Genomic DNA, 24257 nt, shown 5'->3' on the forward strand with positions numbered 1-24257 from the left:
GGCAGTTCCCTCCCTGCAAGAAGGGAGGTTACAGGGAACCAGGCAGAGGGCCTTCTCGGTAGGACCGCCCGCCCTGTGGAACACCTTCCCATCACATGTCAAGGAAATAAACAACTATCTGATTTTTAGAAGACAGCTGAAGGCAGCCTTATTTAGGGAAGTTTTTATGTTTGAAGTTTTATTATGATTTTAGTATTCTGTTGGGAGCCACCCAGAGTGGCTGGGGAAGCCCAGCCACATGGACGGGGTATAAATAATAAAATAATAATAATAATAATAATAATAATAATAATAATAATTTATTATTATTATTATTATGTGTTACAACTGCCAGATTCTCTCTCAATCTGTTTCTCAAAGCCAGAATAAGAAAATCCACACCAGTGCCCAATTTTTGCCTTCACTCTCTCTTTAAATGGTTCGCTGTGAAGTCTGTAATGAAAACAGACCATGCCTTCAGATACTTACCTTGTCACAGCTATTGATCAGGCTGAAATATCCCTCAAACCAATCTGGAAAAAAGACTGGGCACCTTAATTACCACAGGCAAGGGATGAAATACGTTCCAGTGCCACTTTCAGCAAATGGATATATCGCAGCAGGTCAAAGGGAATGGTTTTACAAATATGGACATAACTGCTTCCAAGACTGGACATTGCCATTTTTTGTTTTGCATTCCGACATTTGTATATGGAAGCTGCTTTACACTGAGCCCCTATCTCTGGTCCACCTAACTGAATATTGGCAACAACTCTCCAGCTTCTCTTTCCCAGTTCACCACCATCCCTGGAGAGAGAGGGCTTTGTTACCTGCAGTTAACTATCTATGCTACAGGATGTCCCTTTGTGCTCCAGCTAACACCTGGGACTGGCCCTGCCTCGCTCTGCACTGCTCCAGAGTGTGACTTAGGCTGCAACATCCACACCATATATTTAAAACACTATGATACCATTTTAAACAGCCATGGCTTCCACCAAAGAACTATTGGGAGGTGCAGTTTGTCAAGGGTGCTATAAGTCGTTAAGAGACTCCTATTCTCAGGGAGCTGAGGGCTGTTAGAGGAGACCATTTTGAGGCGTGTTTGCTTGTTTGTTTTGCAATCAAGCAGTATATAATTTTTACGAAATAATAAATAAAATATTCCCATGCCAGAGCTACAATACCCATATTTCTCTGAAACAAGAGATTGGTTGTTAAACTACTCTGAAAACTGTAGCTCTGGGAGGGGACTAGGAGTCTCCTAACAACTCTCAGCACCTTAAGAAACTACAGCTCCCAGAACTCTCTGGGGGAAGCCATGACTGTTTAAAGTGGTTTCATGGTGCTTTAAATGTATGGTGCAAATGTGGCCTAAGTCACATTCTTCAGCAGTGCAAAGGGAGGCAGGGAACAACCATTGATGAAAAGATTTACCAATCAACTATAAACTGTCCCGTAACCAATGAGAAAACTGGCACATTTACTTATGTACTATTTAAAAATACCCTTAAGAGAACTATGTTTGAGACACAAGCACATTATTGCCATCAGTCATTCAGTGGGAGTAGAATCATAGAACTGTAGAGTTGGATGGGACCCCAAGGGCAATCTCGCTTAACCCTGTGAAATGCAGGAATCTCAGTATCTGACATATAAGGCCGAAACAAGAACAATTCTGGGGGAAAGCTGGCCCTTTTAAATCTGCCGGATTTGCACTGGCATTCATAGAACCATATGAATGCTGCTTCAAAAGAAAACTTTGCCAGATGTGTCTATGAACGAACTAATTCTTTGTTCCTATGCATTAGTTTGCAGAGTCTTCTTGTGACCCGTTATCTTTCAGGTAATGTGGGTTGGTATGCCCTGAAAGCTACAGCTTCACTAGTTTTTAAGAAACGGTCTCAGTGGTAGAACATCTCCTTTGCATGCAGAAGGTCCCTGGTTCAATTGCCACCATCTCCAGTAGGATTAGGAATGCCCCGGTTGAGAGAGCTGTTGCCACTCAATGTCAACAGTACGGAGGTAGATGGACCAATGGTGTGACTTGGAAGCATAAGGCAGCATCCTATGTTCCTACACTACTGTTCTGTGTCTCTGACCACACTCTTACACACAATCTAGGTAAACATAACTCATGATGCAACTTCATTCCTCCTGTGCCATGTCCTATGTCCACTGCAGACGGCCAGTGATATGAGGCTGGGGGAAAGCACTGCACAGAACAATTGTGCCACATCACACATAGTGTTTATCTAAAGAGGAGGGAAAGAAACAAAGAGCAACAGCAACCCTGTGTCTCTCAAAACATCTGGTTGAGTCCTCTGTGGCTGGGTGATTCTGGTTCAGAGCAGTGACAGCATAAAGACATGGATGTTCCTTGAGCCCTGCAAACCTTGTATCAAGGGAGGCTGGTGAAAGAAAGCCCATTTGTACTTCCTCCGTGACAAGTGTCACAACATTTGCAAGGAGATGAGCATGAGTAATTTATTTTGACGGTTTCATAATGTATATTGTTGCCAAGCCTCTCTTGGAACATTAGAGCATAGTGGATTGTTGTAAGGGAACAGCAAAGTCTCTGTTATGCATTTCCAGTTCGAGAAGTGACTGCATGGCCACTTTAAAAATGTTTTCCAATGGTGCTCGATGCAAGTTAAATCAGTACAAAAGAATACCAAGTAGAGCAAAATTTAAAAAAGGGCATGCTGAGCACAAGAGTGCAGACTAAAATTTAAGGCTGTGGTTTTAAACCCTACTAATCAGATGTTCAATTGAACACTATGTTATCTCCAATCAACTGTGAGTAAGATTGATGGGTAAGCATTATAGTAAAGAGGAAAATGGGGCATGTAAATATATAAATCTCCACATCAAGCTCATGGGGCATTCATTTGAACATGAACGCTTATTCAAACTAAGCATGTAAAATCTTATCCAGATAACTGAAATTCTGATCTCACAGGAACGCTGGGTTTTTTCCATTTATAATTGAGGGTTTCGCATATCCCTATTTGAAAATATATCTTCACGAGAAGAAATGGCTAAGGAGTAAACCCTACACAAACCCAGAGGGGAGTCACTAAGACAGTTGGATGGTGCATTGTATGCCTCCTTCCTGCAACTCCTGCAGCCACGCTGGTGCCAAACGTATTGCTCTGCTTTCCTTTGGACCACATCAGTGAGGCCGAGAGGAGGGTCTTGTCATCTGGGCAGCCCAGGACCTCCATGCTGACTGCCCAGGTTTGCACCCTGCAGGTGTCATTTTGGTGCTGCTAACACACCAAAAGCAACACACGCAACAGCAGTTTTGAGTTATCGGTCTCTGCAGCCACAGCAGGCGCTGTGATTCTCCAGCGGATTGACTTCACCCCCGGAGGCACACTCCATTATCTCTCGAGACAGATGGATGCTACCAACAATAACAACAACAAATTCCTTGCTCAAATTAGTAATGAAAAACAAAACTCTACCTCATTCACAAAGTTAACTGAATGTATACCCAAACACGCTATAAGGAAAAGGGGGTGCAAAATTGGAAAAGACGATACTGAGAATTTTCTGCCCAGGTTTTGCACCTGCACTTTCAAGAATTCTAAGTGCAGCTTATTTTTCCACTTCCAAACATAATAGCAAAACAAAGGCAGCGGGGGAGGGGGGTGATATGTATATCTCAAAGTGCAACTTGTATGCTTTATTGCATAGTGAACATGATTGCTGGGTCCAACATTTCAACTCTCACAGGGGCCTCTATTCATTCTGCAATAAAGGCATGAAGGACACTTTGATTTACGTAGTTCACCATCTCTCTGCCTTGCTGTGCAGATTTGTCTAGGGAATTTGGTCATGTTGAGTTTGGATGATGGCCTTCCAAAATAATTTCCTCTTTAAGATCTGTAATTTATATATCCATTCTTAATTGACATTTCAAAACACTACTGAAGTGATTAGTCCGTTGTTCTATATGCTACAATGATTTACGGGTTTTGACTCTGCAGTTTGCATAGCATTCCACTGGCATTGTGCACCCTGGTCACTATCATTCTCATCTAAACCCTGGACACCAAATAAAATGTGCAACAAGAGCCATACTTTAAATTGAGTAAAGGTTGAAGGGACAGCAACGCTGGTTTACCCACTAGCGTTCTCCCACAGGTACTCCCCCACCCACCCACAATGTCCCCTTTATCCACTCCCACTGGCCTTGATTCATGCATGGGAGGTTGCCACCAAGCTTTAAAAGGGGAGAACTTTAAAAAGAGATACATCCAACCCCCAATTTGTACAGGAGCTGTGTCCGTGGTCCCTGTGCACATCAGCAGAGTCCACATAAGCCTGCGTTCACCCTGTTATGCCCCGCCCCCATCCTGTCCTCTCCCAGGTCCAAAATGACCCGCATGTTGACAGAACACACTCAAAATCCTCGTTGCCTGTAAATGATTAAGTTGAGGAAAAACAGGATTACCTCAAGGCAACAGTCTTCCCATTCCTGTGAGTGCACATCACCAGCCTCGTCTGGTATCCAATCTGTATGTCCCAATATTTGTTCTCCTGTCTGTTCTGTCTGTTACGGTTCCTTTTCTTCTTCAGAAGCTCACGGGCTTCCGGATCCCTTATCGCTTTCTCCTTGTCCTTTTCCTTTTCTTTGTTCTTTCCTCGTTTCCTCGCTTGCCTTATGTGACGTGTGTGGGGCACCGAACAGGAACTCCAGGGCCCCACGTTCAGGCTGTACATGCTTTCCTCAGTGCTGCATGGAGACGAGTTGCAAACCTGGAACTCAGTCAGGTTAGCACAGGCAGAGCCTCCGTATTGGGGCGGGGCAACAATGTGGCGGACGCGATGCATCAGTCCTTTGCCGCAGGTCTTGGAGCACTCTGACCAAGCCGAGAATTCGGACACGATGCAGTCCTGCCGGCAAGGGATGAGGCATCCCTGTTCTAGCTGAGGCTTCGGCTCAAAGTACTCACATATAGTGTCCTCAGCAACAACACCATTCGATTTCTGGACACAGGTGATGTGTCTCCTCTGAATCCCTTCTTCCCCTCGGACGCACTCTGCGAGTTTTTCGACGCTCCTTGAAAGAACTGGCTGGCATGGATTCCAGTCGCCCAGCTGCCAGTCGTATAGCTCCTTGTGCCGGTCACAAACCCGGAAACAGTTCTGCTGGTTGTCCGGCCTCTCTGCCTGCCTGCAGTTCGTGACCAGCGTGGTCCATCCTTCCACGTGGGCACACCAGACCGCTCGAGTTTGGATGCCTCCTGGGCCACATTCATCTCCCATGCACCTGCCCCATGGACCTGGGAAAACAAAGAGAGGAGTGGAGATTGAAATATCTGGCATTCCAATTGCTATTTCCTCATTAAGACGCAAGTAGGAAGATGACCAAGTTAAGGTTCAATATATGCCAGACTCTCTACATCGTTAAAATTAATGAGGGATAGCTGTTGGTGTCACTTCGCACAACATGCAGACTATGGAAAAGCACACAACTATAGTTCTGTGCCACATTTTTCTCATCTTTCTGCAGATTGGGAATGTATTTGGATCTTGTTTCATGCAGTATAAATATCTGAACTCCTGGCATTCTTCTGAGAGAGGTCATGTTATCAAAATGTAAAGAATTAACGTGGCCTTAGTGATTTCTGCTCTCATGTTACATGTGGAATTTTGCATACATTTCCTATTAAGTTCTCCCTCCTTTAGTGATCTACCCAGTGCTAAAAAATGGTAAAAGCAGTAGCATGAACTGAGAAGTGAACCATATGATACACATATTTTGGGTGGGATGGGAGGCAACTGCCCAGGTCTTACACACGGAGAAGTCCACATCAACGATGACCAACAATGACCATAAAGCATTGCCACATTGCTGATAACTTCCCATCCCAGAACCCCACTAACAGGAGTTGCATAAACAAACCTAATGTGGAAAATCACAAAACAAACATGATGCGGGGAGGGGGGGGGCGCAATGTAACTTTGCCACAAATTGCCTAAATTAAACACACCGCAGAAATGCTAATTGTCATTGTTGGATAATGCATCAACAATTAGACTTGTTGTTTTTTTAAGTAGGATACTTTCGCACCTCAACAAAAACAGTCGCTGGCCCCTTTCTTCCTTTGCTGGGGAAGAATCAAATGGTGGGGCCAGTAACCTTGCTTGAGAGAGGTCAATTCCAAATCAACTCTAGCATCAGTTGCTTCTGACATGATTCAGATCCTCCCTAGGTTCCTCTCAGCCAGCAGCAAGCAGCTGCTGCCCCTGCCTATGTACTGGTATTTAGCTTCAGAGTGGCTGAAGACAAGTAACAGAGTAGGCCTGCTTATCAGTCTGCAACCACTTAGGACTTGGGCACAGCAGAAGTGGGAGCTTGAGTTGATCTTTTTGTACTAGTCCTGACCCATTTTGTAGCTACTACATTACATCTCCATGGAGTCTTTAAGATACTGTCAAAAGAAAAGAAATTTAGTTTCATAGCATCCGGAAAGGATGCAGAAGCTTTAGTGAGGGGCTTACCCAAATGTTTCTTCCAGTTTCTCTGTCCCCTGTGAACTTAAGCATTCCATTAACTTGTGAAGTTTTAGTTTGCAGCAGGGAGATGGTTGAAGCTTTTCCAAATGTTGTCATAGCTTTCTTTTTATCTCAATCTGGCCTTTTTCAACTTGTGAAGGCAAAAGAGCAACCTCCAAATTATTTATTTTTAAAAATAAATTACCATCAACAATCCTGCAGTCAAGCCTGTCATCTGTTCTCTCTACAGAGAGATAGCACATGAGAAATTCCTATTCATAATCTCACATCTGAATTAGCTGCCAATAAAAGTTGGGGAGAATAAGACGAGATAGCATTTACAACAATCCTGGTACAGTTTTTCAACTGTGTGTAAATGTTTTCTTTAAACTTGTTATTTGGTGTTTACATTAATTGACATTAAAAAAAGATTCCCATATGCAGAAGCCAGAAGGACTGAAGGAAAGATATACAACACAAGTGGAGCCTATATACCATATTATTTTTTTTTTGTCTTTCAATTTTACAAACATAAATTCTTCACATACTGCTTCTGATGCCAAATATAGATAGGCCTTTAAAGGATTGTGAGCATATGGTTTTGGAGTAAGTTTTGTTTTTAACACCTGGGGGGAGGGGTGACATTGACGCATGGTAAAGTGAAAAGGAAGGTGAAACTCAAGCAAGATTTCAGCCCATTGGTCCCCCAAAGCCTTAAAATGGGCAGAGTCAGTAATATGGAGTCTAAAATACTGCATACCCTGCCTTAATTAGATGCTAGGGGGCAGAAGGAGGAGCAAGATGTAAACCCATGGCTGCAGTTGACTGCTTTAATTTATTCTGTTTTTAAGGGGGAGGATCAGTATTTAGCAGAGTAGAAAACATTGCGAAGTTAACTTGACTCCAAAAAGCTTATGGCACACAGAATGTGTTAAGTCTTTAAGGCAGGGGTCAGCAAACTTTTTCAGCAGGAGGCTGGTCCACTGTCCCTCAGACCTTGTGGTGGGACAGACTATATTTTGGGGAAAAATGAACGAATTCCTATGCTTCACAAATAACCCAGAAATGCATTTTAAATAAAGACACGTTCTACTCATGTAAAAACACGCTGATTCCCAAACCGTCCGTGGGCCAGATTTAGAAGGCGATTGGGCTGGATCCAGCCCCTGGGCCTTAGTTTGCCTACCCATGCTTTAAGGTGACACAAGACGTTTCCCTTGTTTTTGCAGCAAGTGACTTAAAGCGGCTGGCTCTGGACACTTCTACAAGATGATCATTCTTAATTTGCTTAGCTTTTAAGGAGGTGTACTGTAGGTGTGGAAGAGGTGTGAATGCACATGCTTAAGTGTAAAAGGACAAAGCTATGCTTCACTAAAACTCATGAAAGAAAAGGAGAATTTGTGGTTGAGAATTAGGCTGAGAATGGAGAAGGGGATACAATGAAAGGGGACAGATGGGAAAGTAGAAGGTCTCAAGGTGGGCAAGGAAATGTTAGCACGTTGTGCAGAGGTATGGAAGCTTTTTCAGTCTGTGAGCTCCATTGTGGGTTACCTTCCAGCAGCTACCTTTCAGTGGTAGTAAAAGGTAAAGGTAAAGGGACCCCTGACCATTAGGTCCAGTCGTGACCGACTCTGGGGTTGCAGAGCTCATCTCGCTTTATAGGCCGAGGGAGCCGGCATACAGCTTATGGGTCATGTGGCCAGCATGACTAAGCCGCTTCTGGCAAACCAGAGCAGTGCACGGAAACGCCATTTACCTTCCCGCTGGAGTGGTACCTATTTATCTACTTGTACTTTGATGTGCTTTCAAACTGCTAGGTTGGCAGGAGAAGGGACCGAGCAACGGGAGCTCACCCCATCGTGGGGATTCGAACCGCTGACCTTCTGATCAGCAAGTCCTAGGCTCTGTGGTTTAACCCACAATGCCACCCGCGTTCCATCAGTGGTAGTAGGTGGGGCCAAAGACAAAGTGGTCAGAACAATGGATGTCACTCTTACACTTCCACAGTAGGCTGTATCCTACTTTCTACACATGTGAGCAAGAGACATTACCAATCACACATTCCAGCAGGAAAAAGCACTCAAGGAGAGTGCAAAGAAGGACTGGGAGACAGCAAGGCTACTGGAAAATAAGCCCTGGAAGGATACATTTGGCCACTGGCATGCTGTAGTGGAATGGGCTGGAGGGGAACAAATGACTGGACATGAATGCATGGTCACAGTGGGAAAATGGGAGCTGGACAACAAGAGGCAAAGGGAAATATAAAGGAAGAGGTAGTGGGACAGAGGATGTGGGGCAGCAGGGGGGGAGTGAAAAGCACATGCAACCCACTGTTCTGTGTTACAAGTGGCCCATTGTCCTGAGAGTTTATATTTGCAATGTAAACTACTCCATTGCCATGCCTTGAACTGGCTGTCCATCACTTCAGAGGGGCTTACAGAAGCATAGAAGCATCCCTTTTACATGTAAAAGGGATTACCCAAGTTTGTGTTTTTGTAGGTACCAGCAACACTACCAGCAACAATTCTCAGACTCTGCAGTCTGGTAGCCTAGTGAAACTTGGGGCAATGATTAATTAAACCAAATTAATCCATGGATCTCTAATTAATTAAATCAAACAGAATGGTAGGAAGTTTTGTTTTGTTTTTGCTCTGGCGCTCAAGGGTAAAGGCACGACTTTGAGTTTACTGCTATCAGTTCAACGAAGCATTCAGGCAACAATTAAGTTTGCAACAGCAAAACTAGGCAGTGAGGGGAAGAAAATGACCTGCAGAATGTGCCGGGCACATGTTCTCATTGTCAAAACACTAGAATTTGCTGTGCATCCTAAATTGGTAAAAAACAATCATCACACAGATTTTAAATGGGACTACTTGGATGAATAACAAAGCAGGATTTGCAAGGGCCTTGAAGTGTTTCCAAATAACATTTTGACTGACTGTTAGTCATTGAAGCAATGCCATCTCAGATCCTGCTTCTGGCTACGTGTAAAGGAGACAGTATTACTGTTACATATTCATAACATTCAGCCTAGTTGGGAAGTTTCTAGCAGAATTATTTTAGATGAAAATGACAGTATTCATTGGCAGAAACAATTTTCACCACCCAAAGACTTCATTGCTTGTGCTTGAAGTACGTTCTCAGGTTTGCATGGATTTCTATCTACACCATCAACATGCTACTGAAACTACCAGACAGAGCTTTCCAATATTTCAGATAGCAGTCTTTCTCAAGCCTACTTGGATTTGTCAGGGATTAAACCTAGGATCTTCTGCATGTAACACAGATGTTCTACCATCCATAAAGTTACAGCTCCCTTTCCCACCTCTTTGTTCAAGGCTAGATTTGGTATTTCGGTCTAGAAGGAAACCCACAATAGCCTACAATGAACTCCACTTACCCAGTCAGACTATATTCTTGTCCCCTCCTTCTCTTTGGCCCTTCACTGTGCTTCAGAAAGGTCTGCAGTTTATGAGAAGGTTCCAAAGCTTTAGCAGCTGTGAATGGACCCATTTTTTTCCAAGATGCACACATAAATGTTCTGCTGCCTATGGGGTGCCAGCCTACCCTGAAAATTTTTAGTTTAACCATCTGTTCTCAAGCCAGCGTATCTGAAATACTATTGCAACAATCTTTCAAAGCTTGAACAATAATTGCAAGGATTTTTAACTCATTCACAGAATGTGTGGGCTGGGGGTAGGGAGGTGCATCATGGTGACTGTTCCTGAAACTGTGAGCAAAATATGCACAAAGTTGCAGAGATGGACAAATCTGTCAATTTCATTGTCTCTTAGCTTCTCATTTTTCCAGTCTTAAATTCAATTTGCCCAATCACCATATACATTTACGTTTCTGAGAAACAAAGTTTACATGGAAATGTACATGCATTTTCATTTAATATTTTTCCTAATATACACATTTGTATGTAATCTTGCCTAGCATAGATGCTTTTCTGCATTCACTTACTATGATGCATTCTTGCACATTATTTTAGTGTGTGTATCTGTGTGTGCACTTTTCACTAACGAAAGTGTTTTGCACACATTATTTGGAGGGAGAACTGCATCACAAAATGTGGAAAAGTATGAATTTCAAAGGAAAGCTATGTTCCAGCTTGTATACTGGTTTGGGGGGGGTGCAAATTTGGTAGTTTTGAGTTCAGATGAATTGCATGCATACAGATTATTGATGTACAGCTGAGAATCCTGAAACTGGCCAAGTTCCTCCTCATGCAAAGGCTCTTTTCAGAACTTAGGCTAAACACATGGAGGAGGGGATGGGGGAAAGAGAATAGAGACTGCAATCTTGCTGCCCACTCCTTCCATTCATTCTACCCATTATTGTCACTCAATTGGGGCTATAGAAGGACACAAATTACAATCACAAGCTTCTTTAGTGAGATGCGCACTGAAGGACATGTCCCCAAACTGATTTAAAAACAACAACCGCAGCGCTACTTTCATATTGCTGGAGAACAGATGTGCCATTTTCCCAGCCAAGCCTACACAGCACATGCATTGCACGTTGTGATACAGGCAGCCTTTATTCTGCCACCAGCTCTTGCATTATATAAAAAAAGCATTCACTGGTCTTCAATAGCTGTGTGGGATGTGGACTGACACAAATTTTATAACACAATCTCCGAGTGCAGATTATTAATAGAATATGGCACTTTTAGTCTCTGCGCTCTGTGTTGCAGAAGATTTGAAGCAAAAAACAACAACACTTCAACCCCACAGAATGCACTACAGAAGAAAAAGACACTGGGTAGTCAAACATTTTGCTCGCAGACTTTAAAACCTTGAGCATTACATCCTTGATAGCAATGCCAGCTGGCAGAGACAGATTCAGCACATGAAAAACCCCTGTGTGTTTTTGGCAGATTAAAGTTTGAATTAGGGTTTCCAAGGTTTAGCTAGATAGCCAGCAAAATAAATGTATGTTTTAAGCGCAAATACATTTCAGCAAGATTACCCTAGTTTATCTCTAAACAACCTCCCACAAATGACATGACTGTTGCTGTATGCGTTTTGTTCCAACTGTATTTACATCGCAGGCGAGCGTAGGGTGGCAACGTGTGGAGTTTTACAGAGGAACACTGCCCGCATTTGGAGAGGAGGAGACAAATGCATAAAATCATCACGCAATGCAACGTTATCTCAGCCAAATGATGCAAAGCAAGCTCTTCTACCTGCCACACTGCAAGTCTATGTCTTATCACATTACCACACCTTGCATATACTGTGTGTGTTCAATTAAGCAGACCTCCTTTTTACAGACCAGGCTGCTGCTGGCCTACTCTTGATGAAGCATTACTTGCTTTTGTGTGACAAGAGTCTTGAAGCAATCCCACATTCAAAAGAGACTGCAGCATATCGAACGGTTCTTGATGGCCTAAAATATGTCAGCCCCTGCCTTCCCCCACCCCACCTCCCCACAAACCAATCTATTCCTGCAACTGCAAACGGTAAGCAAATAGAATTACATTATTGCGGCATGACACAGGACCCGAAGCAATGTAAATGAGAAAAAGTGCTTTCAAGTGTAGAACTGGAAAAGGTGATAAATGACAGCATAAATTTAGCCGTATCTTATAGCTCTGATGGCACTTTAGGCTTAAGCAAGGGGTTTAAACATGTCCATAAAACATGCTACAAACAGAGCACGTAAGAACCTGGAAGGTTTTTATAAAGTATTTTACTGTCGAATCTGATGAATTGCTGAGCTGAGGCAGGAGCTTGTTAAGTGCTGGAGAGAGGAAACTCTTAACACAGCAGGGGGAGAGAAGGAAACTTCAAGGGAAGAAGGGCCAGAGCAATGGAAAGTTGCAGAAGTATAAGAATGGAATTCTGCAGCTTTGAAAATGAAGCATTGCATTTCCACACACATTTATTTCCCTATGGTGACACTGCAGAGGCAGCCACAACTAACTTCAAACGATTTTCTTTTTTCTCCTCCTCCTGGGAAAATTAGCAATCTGCCACATTTGAATAAGAAAAGCAGGCAAGGAAGAAGAGAACCAACAACATAGGACCCTATGGTGTCAACGGGACATAGTCGGAAGGTACATGATAATAACAACAACCTTGATGAAGGCAAGCAGATCTGAGTCTGGTCAGCGCCAGGATGAGCCTGCAAGCATGCCCTCCTGAGTTCCATCAGAAAGGCAAAGTATACATGCACGGAGGATGTGGTGAGGACCATCAGCTTAGATGGCTTTAAAAGCAGATTAGATGGATTCGCAGGAGATAACGCAATCAATGACTACCAGTCACGATGGCTGTGTATTACTTCCACAGTATAAGAGAAGGCAACGTAAAAGAGGCACCTGCCTCTGGGGGACCAAGAGAGTCCTGTTGCCCTCATGTCCTGCTTAAGAGCTTCCCTTGGGCATCTGGTTGGCCACTGCTGGAAAACAGAGATAAAGCTTTGGCCTGATCTAGAGGGGGAAAGAGGGGAGTGTATATAGTTGGAAGCTGTAATAACTCACTCTGTATGAACCTGCTGCCTTGAATGTGTGTGCAAATCATCTTCTGAAGTGTAGCTGCTGTAGCTGCTTATGGGAATAACATAGAGATCTAACCTTCTCTAGCTTATTGCACAATAAACGGTTCCTCAGAGAGCACTGCTTTAGACTGCAGGCTGAAGGCTGCATAACAGAATACTTTCCTGCTACTATTGAATAATTCCTCTGCACACAGAAAACTAGCAGGTCAGGAACAAAGTGAGGCTAAAACCTTTCTCCCTGTCACCCAGTCTTATACATCTAGGGAACTTATAATACAGAAAAGCATTCAAAAATGAAAACTTCCATCTACTTAAGTGGTACATTCCATGCAAGGTTTTCTATATGATGAGTTGATGGTGGGTGGTCGTTCCTGTCTTTATTTTTAAAAAGAGCCTCTTAAAACTGGATAATTTATCATTTCTATAGGCAACCTTCTGTTGGCATGGACAACCAAATGAGTACACACTGAGGGGTGTGAAGAACATAACAGAATAAATGTAATTGTCTGATCTATTCGTTCCAAAAGAACAGTAACAGGAAAATGTGTTAGTTTTGAAACATCTTTGTGCTTTATATTTTACTATCTTGTCTGATTCTGAGGATAAGCAAACTAATGTGGAAGTGATAGTATTTTGCTGCACGGTGGGTCTGCAAGCTTGGTAGATGTATAAAGCTCTTTACATGCGAGGAGGAGATAAAAAGGATTTGGCAGATTATGAATTAACCTCAGATGTAGAATAACTCAAAAATATTACTTATGAAAAGCTTTTTATTTTAATCACAAGCAAAGACAATGCTGATGCATACTGTATGCAACTGATTTAAAGCTTAAAGCCCTGAAGTATTAATGTGGAGTAATGCAGGGGTGGTCCTTCCAGATGTGCCTATACCAGATGGGCTAGAATTCCCATTGGCCCCACCAAGCATGGCCGGTAATCAGGAATGATGGGATTTGCAGTCCAGCAATGTCCGGAGGTGGCCACACAGTAGCCACCCCTGGAGAAAAGGAAGTAACACAAACTACCTTCCATTGCTTACCTAGTAATACATCCCATTGAATTCCGTGCTTCTGAACAGACATACCGGTACATAGAACTGGGCTGCATGCAATTCACAGTCAGAAATAGGAAACTAACATTGACACAAGTCCTATGTAGATATAACTGACATTTATAGAAGAAGAAGATTTTATTATTTATACCCTGCTCATCTGGCTGAGTTTCTCCAGCTACTCTGGGAGGCTTCCAGCATATATAAAAACATAACAAAACATCAGACATTAAAAACTTCCCAATACAGGGCTGCCTTCAGATGTCTTCTAAAAGTTGTGCAGTTCTTCATTTCCTTGACATCTGATGGGAGGGTATTCTACAAGGAGGGTGCCACTGCTGAGAAGGCCCTCTGCCTGATTCCCTGTGACCTCCTGTCTTGCAGTGAGGAAACTGCTTCTCACACCAGTCTTGAGTTCTCACACACTCACAGTATCTCTGTGCCATGAGAAGCAGCTGAGCTACAGCAGTCTCAGCATCTTGATAGTAATGATGTTCTGATGTAGAGAGAGCAGCATATAGGCACCGTCATACAGTTAGCTTGATAAAAATGGCATTCCCTTGCTATTTAACATTTGACCAACAAAGTGTGGTGTGTTGCTGAGCAATTTCCTACCTGCTGTTTTTACCAATTAATTTGTCACTAAAACACTACTCTGGATACATGGGATTTGGATATCATTCATTACTCTGGTGTTACCTAGGGATTTAATCAACAAGTAAGTGTTTGACCCACCCCTTCCCTCCAGGGAAAGGGCAGAAAAACACAAAAGGGCACAATACTGTATCAGGATTCCTTAATAGGCACAGTTGACTCCTGCCCAGGCAACCAGAGAGCTGGGATATGTGGTAGGGTTAATGACCCAGCTACAGAAGCATGTCATGGAGCCTGGTTTGATAAGGGGGAACCCCTGTCTCAAAAACCCACTCCAATTTTTCCCCACAAATCTATTTTGGTTCCTGTAATTCAAGCTCCCTTCAGACTACAAGGGACCATTCCTGCATTCCTACTTGCCAAGACTGTCTTAACCCCTGGCATGTTGGCAACAGCTTTTGTGGCAGGCTGCTCCTAACAATAATAGACCACAGAATGTCAGGTGATACTCTCACACTGACATATATATAGAAGCCTTCAGGTCAGGTACCCTTGCAATTTCTGTGAGATGAGTTGGCCTGAATGCTCCTGCCTGTGTTTTTTGCCTTTTGTTTTTGTCAATGAGTGAAGTCAATAGCTGTGATGAATGAGTTGTTTGGATACCAGAGGAAATGAATCCCCGGGGTCCTAAAGAGCTCAAGTTTGCCCCTCCTTTTTAGTACACCTTTCCTGTTTCCATCTCATTTTCTAGTTCTTGGAATATTCACACACTGCCCTTCCTGTTTCCCCCCAAGCAATCAGGTTGCATCTTTCCTGTGGTGGGCTTGGCTGAGATCTGGTACTTCCTAGAAGTTCCTAGAAGTTCTCTTCTGCAAATACCACTGCATAATAAGTGTGGGTGGACATTAAAGAGTAGTGTACATACCCTTTCACATAGCAAATGCAAAATGTGGAAACTGTGTGAAGGTGCTTAGGCATATGTTCTAAAGTGCTGGAGCTAAAGCCCAGGCACTAAAATGGCTTATTTAACTTACAATACAGTACAATGGTTTACATGTCTACTCAAAAGTAAGTCTTTGCATTAATGGGGCTCACTCCCAGGTTAAGTGGGTACAGGATTGCAGCCTAGGCTTTGGTTTACGATTGGAATTGGAGCAAATCAGGATTCTTATACCTTTAACAACTGTTTGATAAGCAAAAATTCAACAGGTTTAGGCAGAAATGCACATTATCTATTAGACCATATACAGTGGTACCCCAGGTTACATACGCTTCAGGTTACACACTCCGCTAACCCAGAAATAGTGCTTCAGGTTAAGAACTTTGCTTCAGGATAAGAACAGAAATCGGGCTCCGGCGGCACGGCAGCAGCAGGAGGCCCCATTACCTAAAGTGGTGCTTCAGGTTAAGAACAGTTTCAGGTTAAGAACGGACCTCCGGAATGAATTAAGTACTTAACCCGAGGTACCACTGTATTTACATGTGTGGCAGGCCCTCCACTCCACAAGCAAAAGAGGATGGAAATTTGCATGACACAAAACAAATGCAAACTTTATGCAAATCTGTGCCCTCTTTTGCAAGTGAGACAGAAGGTCCAATCCACATATAGTGTACAGGGCCAAGAAAATTCTTTCGGCACACCTGCCCTGGACAACCACTAACCCAGACACATCACTTGTTCCCTGCAAAATATAATATTATCCTGGCTGCTTCTGTCATACACTGAAATTACACAGACCCAGTGAAGGCACTGATTTATAAACAGAAATGATCAATGTGACATGCACAATACATTAAAGAATGCAGTACTGTATTGTGGAAAAACAAGTCATTGTAAACAGAACACGGTTGCACTTGTTGAGAAAATCATATATTGTCTAGGGTGTAAAAACCCCCCACACAACTTCTAGCACTAAAGAGCCCTCCTAATTTATTCAGCAAATAATCCTAGACTGTAAAAACTAGCCAAGTGAGTCAGGAGGGGTGATATAAATGTGTTTTCTTGAGACTTGAGGTTGCTATAGAGATTACACCAATTATATAAATTAACAGCGCTATTTCACTATAAGAAAATGAAAAAGAAAAAAATAAAGGAAATGAAATCAGTAATATAGGCTTTCCCTTCCACTGCAGAAACAGAAAGGGATATTGGGCCAATTAGGGTGCAATTAACAGCCTATTCAGCACTAATCCCCCACCACAAACAAAAGGAAGCAACAGAATGGAAGACATGAAAACAGGAACCTTTTAATGAAGACACAGGAACCCTGAAAAGCCTCAATAGCACTTTGCCTGTTCATGCTTAACAAGCCTGGTGCTGCAGTTGTGGCTTACTGCAATAAAATCACAACAAATCAGGTGGGGGGGAACCACTGCAGGGCACCACAGAAAACACTAGACCACCACAATCTGACAACTTTGCCTAGATTGAGTTGTCAGAGGATGGTGATTTCAGAGACTGGGACAGAAGCACAATTAGACTGAACAACACCAGCAGAAGTGTAGATATTCATGAATCTTAACATTCAGAGAGAATTGTATTTCGTATCCTCACTGGGAGATGGATCGTGAAACTGTAGTGTCCAAAGACTGAAAAAGAATAGGGACAGAGGTCAAAGCATGTAGGATTAAAAATATGCTGGAAGATACGCTGCTTTTTTGTGCACAGAAAAAATGTCTTCTGGAGAGACAAGAAAAAGCCATAAGGGCTGCAGGATCTCTGTGTTTCTTTCCTTTTTGAAGTGTGGAAAAAGCCAGATCAAAGAATACACTGCAGTCTCTGGTCATTGAACAAGTCATGTGACAACACGAAGTGCTGGCATTGGCACTGAAAATATCCATGAAGCACTTCATCAGTAGAGCAAGGGGCAATATGCAAAGCACATAAATAGTGCAGAAGAATATATCTCACCTCGCAATATACTCTTATGACACATGCCAACTATGTCCCAAATACTAAATTTAAGCCAATAAATTTTCAGCTTAGAAATCCAGGTTTTTCCTTCTTCTGTGAGTCCACAGGCAGGGACTATCAATACATAAATACACACACACCCCTAAAGATATTCCAGCAAGGGAAAGGTATCATTGTACAAAGGAGAACAGATTTACATTAATGACATGAGTTTGCTGCCAGAACACAACAAAATACAGTTGGCCCACAGCTTACACAGGCATTCATTTCCAAGGATAATATGTATAAGCGAAAACTGAGTATAGCCAACATCACATTACCCTTGGAACTGCCCCATTGCTAGCCAATTTGTATTCTATAAGGTGGCCAATGGGGGGGGGGGGAGAGAGAGAACATTCCTACCAGTCTCAGAACTGGCATGTCAAGTCTTGCCCCAGAAGCAAAAACAGCTCTTTTCACACAGGGTCTACTTGGGGTTAACTGCTGTGACAAGAGCTTTTCAGCTCTCAGTCTTGTTTCTTGGGCAAGGCCTGCCCGGTCCTCTGGCCCTGGGAGTGTTAAGGATGCTCTCACAAGATTTCACAAGCCAACTTCCTGAGAGATTTCACAAGAGCACTCCCACCTTCCCATGTGTAATACAAATTGTGCAAGTTAAATGCTCGTAAAATGAGACAGAAACTAAATACAGTTACAAACCTAGAAATTGAAGGAAGAAATATCCAGAACCCCATGGAAATTAGAAAGTGCTTCCAGAGATACTTTAAAAAATTATACACTCAAGGGCCACAAGATGAGGTTGAGATTAAACAATTTTTGGAAAGAAATGGACTAACAAAGTTGTCACAAAAAAACAGATTAATCCTGAACAACAAAATAACACAGCAAGAGATTGAACAAGCTATCCAGAACATGCAATTGGGCAAATCTCCAGGGCCAGACGGTCTGACCTCCAAGTATTATAAGACATTAAAAGACTATTTGATCCAACCATTGATGGAGGTCTGTAATGAAATTATGGAAGGGAAGAAGGCGCCGGAATCGTGGAAGGAAGCTTTTATCACATTGATACCAAAATCGGAAGCTGAAAAGACACAACTTAAAAACTATCGTCCCATCTCCCTTCTGAATGTGGATTACAAAATATTTGCAGACATTTTGGCAAGTAGATTTAAAAGAGTTCTTAATGAAGTAATCCATAAAGACCAGGCAGGCTTTCTCCCAGGCAGACATATGTTTGCAAATACTAGGAACATTATTGACGTTTTGGAACTTTTGCAAACAGATATAAATACAAAAGCAGTGTTAATTTTTATAGACGCGGAGAAGGCCTTTGACAATATCTCTTGGAAATTTATGAAGGGAAATTTGAATGAAATGGGAGTGGGACGGGGGTTTGAGAATGGGATTGACGCAATATATTCAGAACAAAAGGCTAAACTAATAGTTAACAATGTGGTCACAGAAGAGTTCAAAATTGAAAAAGGAACACGACAAGGCTGCCCGATTTCCCCTTTGTTATTTATTTCGGTTCTGGAGGTGCTCTTGAACTTGATCAGAGGGGACCGGTTGGTGGAAGGGATTCAGGTCGGAGCGAAACAATACAAACTGAAAGCTTTTGCAGATGACCTAGTTTTGACTCTGCAGGAGCCAGAATCTAGTACGAAAAGAGTATTACAACTGATACAAGATTTTGGTCGGGTGGCAGGATTTAAATTAAATAAACAGAAAACTAAAGTGTTGGGAAAAAATTTGACAGATATAGAGTCGGAAAGGTTTCAGAGAGAAACAGAACTAACTATGGTTAAAAAAGTAAAATACCTAGGGGTAAACATAACAGCAAAAAACCTGAGTCTATTTAAGGATAATTATGAAAAATGTTGGTCTGAAATTAAGAGAGACTTGGATAGTTGGACAAAATTGAAGCTTTCTTTGTTAGGCCGAATTGCTGCTATCAAGATGAATGTATTGCCAAAAATGTTGTTTTTGTTTCAAACATTACAGATTGTGGACAAAACGGAGTGCTTCCGGAAGTGGCAGAAAGATATATCCAGTTTTGTCTGGCAGGGCAAAAAGCCCAGAATTAAGTTTAAGATATTAACAGATGCGAAAGAAAGAGGGGGCTTTGCCCTGCCAGACTTAAAGTTGTACTATGAAGCCGCAGCTTTTTGCTGGCTAAAAGACTGGCTACTTCTCGAAGACACTGACGTGTTGGACTTGGAAGGTTTTAACAATGCTTTTGGTTGGCATGCATACTTATGGTATGATAAAGTTAAGATCAATAAGGCCTTTAAGAACCATATTGTCAGGAAAGCAGTGTTTAATGTCTGGACAAAATACAAAGACTTACTGGAAAATAAAACTCCAAGGTGGCTCTCACCTCTGGAGGCTAAGGCCCTAAAAAGACCCAATATGGAGGCTAAATGGCCAAAATATTGGGAAATATTAGAAAAAGATGGAGACAATTGGAAATTGCAGAGTTTAGAGAAAATGAAGGATAAGGTGCGAGACTGGTTACATTATGCTCAGATTAAAGAAGTTTTTAAAAATGATAAAAAGTTAGGGTTCCAGGTGGAGAAATCGAAGTTAGAAACTGAATTGTTAGAACCAAAGACTAAGGTATTATCTAGAATGTATAACTTGCTGTTAAAATGGAATACACAAGACGAAATGGTTAAATCGGCTATGATAAAATGGGCACAGGACATTGGGCATAACATTATGTTTGAGGACTGGGAAAGGTTGTGGACCACTGGGCTGAACTTCACCGCATGTAATGCTCTGAAGGAAAATGTAATGAAAATGATATATAGATGGTACATGACCCCAGTTAAACTTGCCAAAATATACCATTCGTCTGATAATAAATGTTGGAAATGTAAAGAAAACGAAGGAACATTCTTTCACCTCTGGTGGACATGCCCTAAGGTGAAGGTCTTCTGGGAAATGATATATAATGAGCTGAAAAAGGTATTTAAGTATACCTTCACTAAGAAACCAGAGGCCTTCCTTCTGGGTATTGTCGGCCAGAAGGTGTTAAAGAAGGACCGAACATTTTTTATGTATGCAACAACGGCAGCAAAGATACTCATCGCAAAAAACTGGAAAACTCAAGATCTACCCACACTGGAAGAGTGGCAGATGCAACTGATGGACTATATGCAACTGGCCGAGATGACTGGCAGAATCCGTGACCTGGGAGAAGAGAAGATGGAGGAAGACTGGGAGAAATTCAAGAAGTATCTACAAAAACATTGTAATTTGGTTGAATGCTAAGAAGGATGCTAGATTATAAAAAACTGGCCACCACTAAATTAGATTTGAAATTTGATGATAAGTGAGACTAAAGAAAATATAAAATTTTTTGGAAGAAGTGCTAGATTATATTTGAATGAGTGGACATGAGATTGTAAACAAGTTGATAATTTGTTTGGAAAAAACTTTTAACGATGTAAATGGGAGCGGGAGACGTGAGGGAGCCCAAAGAAGTGATGAAATTATGTCTGTGATAGAAGTAAGACTGTTTATTATTTGTGCATTTATATTTAAAAACTTTAATAAATATTTATAAAAAAAAAAAAAAATGCTCGTAAAATGAGGGCAATACCGTATTTCATTTTGTATGCATGGTGGGGAAATAATACAGCGATTCTAAGAGTCTTGTGTAAGTTTGGCTTTATTCTAATCCACAAATAACTAGATAAGGAATTAGTTCGATAGCATTTGAGAGCACATTGTTTTTCTCTTCTGATGAGCCGAGATAATAGTAATATTCATAATCAGACTCAGCAAGAATAAGGGTCGCTTTGACTAACCTTTGAAAGGAAGTGTGAAAATTCTTTTCAATCCATTGTAAGAATATTACCTAGGAGATTATTTGTTCACTTCACAATCTATAAGGAATATTAACACAGCCAGGAGCACTCTGCCCTGACATACAAGTTTTGTATGTGTTGGCACTATTTTATGCACTGGAGAATTCCAACAATTGATCCCCTGCTTGCAGTTTGAAATGTTACAGACCAGCAACCTACAGAATGCATGGAGCCTTAAGCCTGGTCTAAACAACCTGAAAACACACACCATAAAAATGGGGCATGTAATTTATGAGGATGGAGTTTCTCATGACTGAATGCTCCCCATACTGAAATTCTACACAGAGAGAAGCAGATATCAATGAGAAAGAATGCAGCCTAGACATATTCCTAACAAAATGCTAATTATGTTCAGTGACTCTTGACTCAGCTATATAGCTGCAAATAAAATGTTTTAAGTGTGTTTTAAGTGCAATACAAATGTGACACTGGATGGAGATGGTGAGCCTTACGGAAAAGTCAATGTATTTTTTAAAATGCCTTTTAAAAAAGCAATTTCAAAGCGGTTTTTATATTTGTCTAGAGTCCACCTGTCTGTAAGAAACTATTTAAAGAAACATGGGGGTGGTAAACAACTATGTTATACTCAGAGTAGACCCAGTGAAATTAATGCACCTAAATTAGTCACATTCATTCATTTAAATGGATCTACTTTGAGCAGGATTGGATACAACCAATGACATGCTCTACTTGACAAGCAAGACCAGGTCTTTTATTTTTGGTTCTGCAGAGGAGATTCTTCAGCAATGTTCCATTTTTTGATATCTCAGGCATTCTTTTCTTAATTTCAGTTTCCTTACGTGGACTCTAATTGAAACTGACATCTCCTAATCTAGTAACGACCTCATCAAACTACCTTCAAAACAGAAATGCAGTCCCTCATCTGCTATGTATCTTTCTAGAGAAATGTAAAAGCCGGTTGCAAAATGTTGTCCCAGCATTCTGTTACATCTAGGAGTGGCAAAGGAAGACTGCTTGTCGTCTAAACCTGAAAAATCATGGGTGTGAAGTTTGGGGCTGTATGCCAGCGTACAGTTCTTTCCTGTTCCTTTAAATTGGCAAATTATGGGGGAACAGAAGCATACATTTGCAGAAAGCAATGTTGTCCATTGAGGTTCATGGTTGTGTGACAACATGCCTACTGGTGTGAATGAAATTTAGTGCAACATTGATCAGAAAGTCACCGTTCCATAACACAACAGGTACTGCAGTGTGAAAGGAACATTAGAAAATAGGATAGAAGCACTAGCATTATAACCCGGAAAAGCTAACATAATATTCCCCATATCTGAATGTACCCCAGGACTGTTTAAAGTGGTGTAATACTGCTCTGAATGTAAAGTGCATCATAGATGAGGTTGCTAAATCCATTCAGCACGGTTATGCATTCTTAATTTCAAAGTGAGAAATATCTGCTAGAGAAGATATATAGCCATTCAATAGGAAACATAATCATTGATTGCCATTGACACAGCAGGAAAATGCATACTGCATGGTGCTGTGATTAATAAGCCCTGTCCACACTCAATTAGGATCAAGAGGTGAATGTGACAAATGTGAAACCAAGTCGAACTGCTCTTATTGGCTAAAGCAGCTTCTCATACAGTGCAGCACAATGGATACTTTATGGGCACTAATTTATCAATTTTGATTGGATACAGATGGTTGGGGTTTTTTTAACTCCACAGAAAAACTGAATCAAGGAAAAACAAATCCAACAGTGTCATTTTGACAATTGTACCCTTTCGTCTGAGGGAAGAACTCAAGAAGTCAGCTACAAAATGAGCGAAGACCCCTTTGCTTGCCAGTCTCTACCGCAGGGCAGAAGGTAGCATTTTGCTAACCAAAGACAAAACAAGAAGGCTGTTCCTTTAAGAAAAGAAAGCAAAAGCTAGTGTGGTGGTCATTTAGAGGACATTTCTTTGGCTACTTCTCAATGTATTAGAAATGTAACTCTGCGTTTCAGTTCTCCTTCAGGCTAGAAGGTTAACTCATTACCAGGAAAAACCATAAGAGGTCAAGTCCTCCAAAATCAATATTGAATCGGGTTAAAGATAAGTTTCAGGAGAAACAAGTTCAATTAAAACAGTCCTCAACATGGATAATGAGTACAGAGGTAAGGATAGCCTGGGACAAAGAAACACAGGACCTCTTGCCAAAGAGATGAACTGAAGATCCCTATCGGCTTGAATTGCAGTGAAAAACCTTCATCTAAACAAAATGCACCTACAAAAAAAAGAAAGAAAAAGAAAGGTCACCTTGCTGCAGATGTGTTCTTTGGTAGGAAGGAGCAAAAGCCATGAATATATTCCCAGACATTTAAAAATAAACAGTCTGATATCAGCAAGGAGGAAACGTGTAATAATAATGTTACACTTGTTCTTCAATAGGTGCAATGACATTTATATTTAGAGAAGGGACATAGCAGCAGGGATATTGCTCAGAAGCTAGTCTATTAGAGGTATTCAGCTTTTGACTGAGAGACAGGGTCAGTTCCGGGTCAGCAACAAGAAGCTCCTAGGCTGAATTTGCACCTGAGGGATGCAGATAGACCCCTCCGCTGCCAATAAATATGCAGAAGGGGTGTCGAAGAAGTAAGGTATTTGCACCAGGTAGTGCTCAGACATTGTGAGAGTCAGCAACTAGAAGTCAGGAGCTTGTTGGCAGATCATTTGCTGAATTCTCAACGTGGCTCTTTAGAAAATCTAGCCACTATCCAGGTAAATAAAATGACATGTCCATGGACCACAATGATTTGCAGCTAAATTGGTCAGAAAGCAAAGTCTGGCAGCAAGGAACTGCCCTAGGGAAAATGACCAGAACTCTCCTAAGA

The 24257-nt window shown here is 41.7% G+C and overlaps 1 protein-coding gene across 4 annotated transcripts in view; it reads right to left on the reverse strand.

Annotated features, from left to right (window-relative positions):
* Positions 1 to 24257, reverse strand: part of THSD7A (thrombospondin type 1 domain containing 7A) — a 230684-nt gene that overhangs the window by 137886 nt on the left and 68541 nt on the right. For all 4 annotated transcript variants that reach the window (XM_081881830.1, XM_081881832.1, XM_081881829.1 and 1 more), the window contains exon 3: positions 4439 to 5270. In XM_081881830.1, the coding sequence (XP_081737956.1) occupies positions 4439 to 5270 (832 nt within the window). The remainder of the gene's footprint in view (positions 1 to 4438; positions 5271 to 24257) is intronic.

This window comes from Podarcis erhardii, assembly GCF_964252035.2.
Source record: "Podarcis erhardii genome assembly, chromosome: 12".
NCBI classification, from domain to species: domain Eukaryota; kingdom Metazoa; phylum Chordata; class Lepidosauria; order Squamata; family Lacertidae; genus Podarcis; species Podarcis erhardii.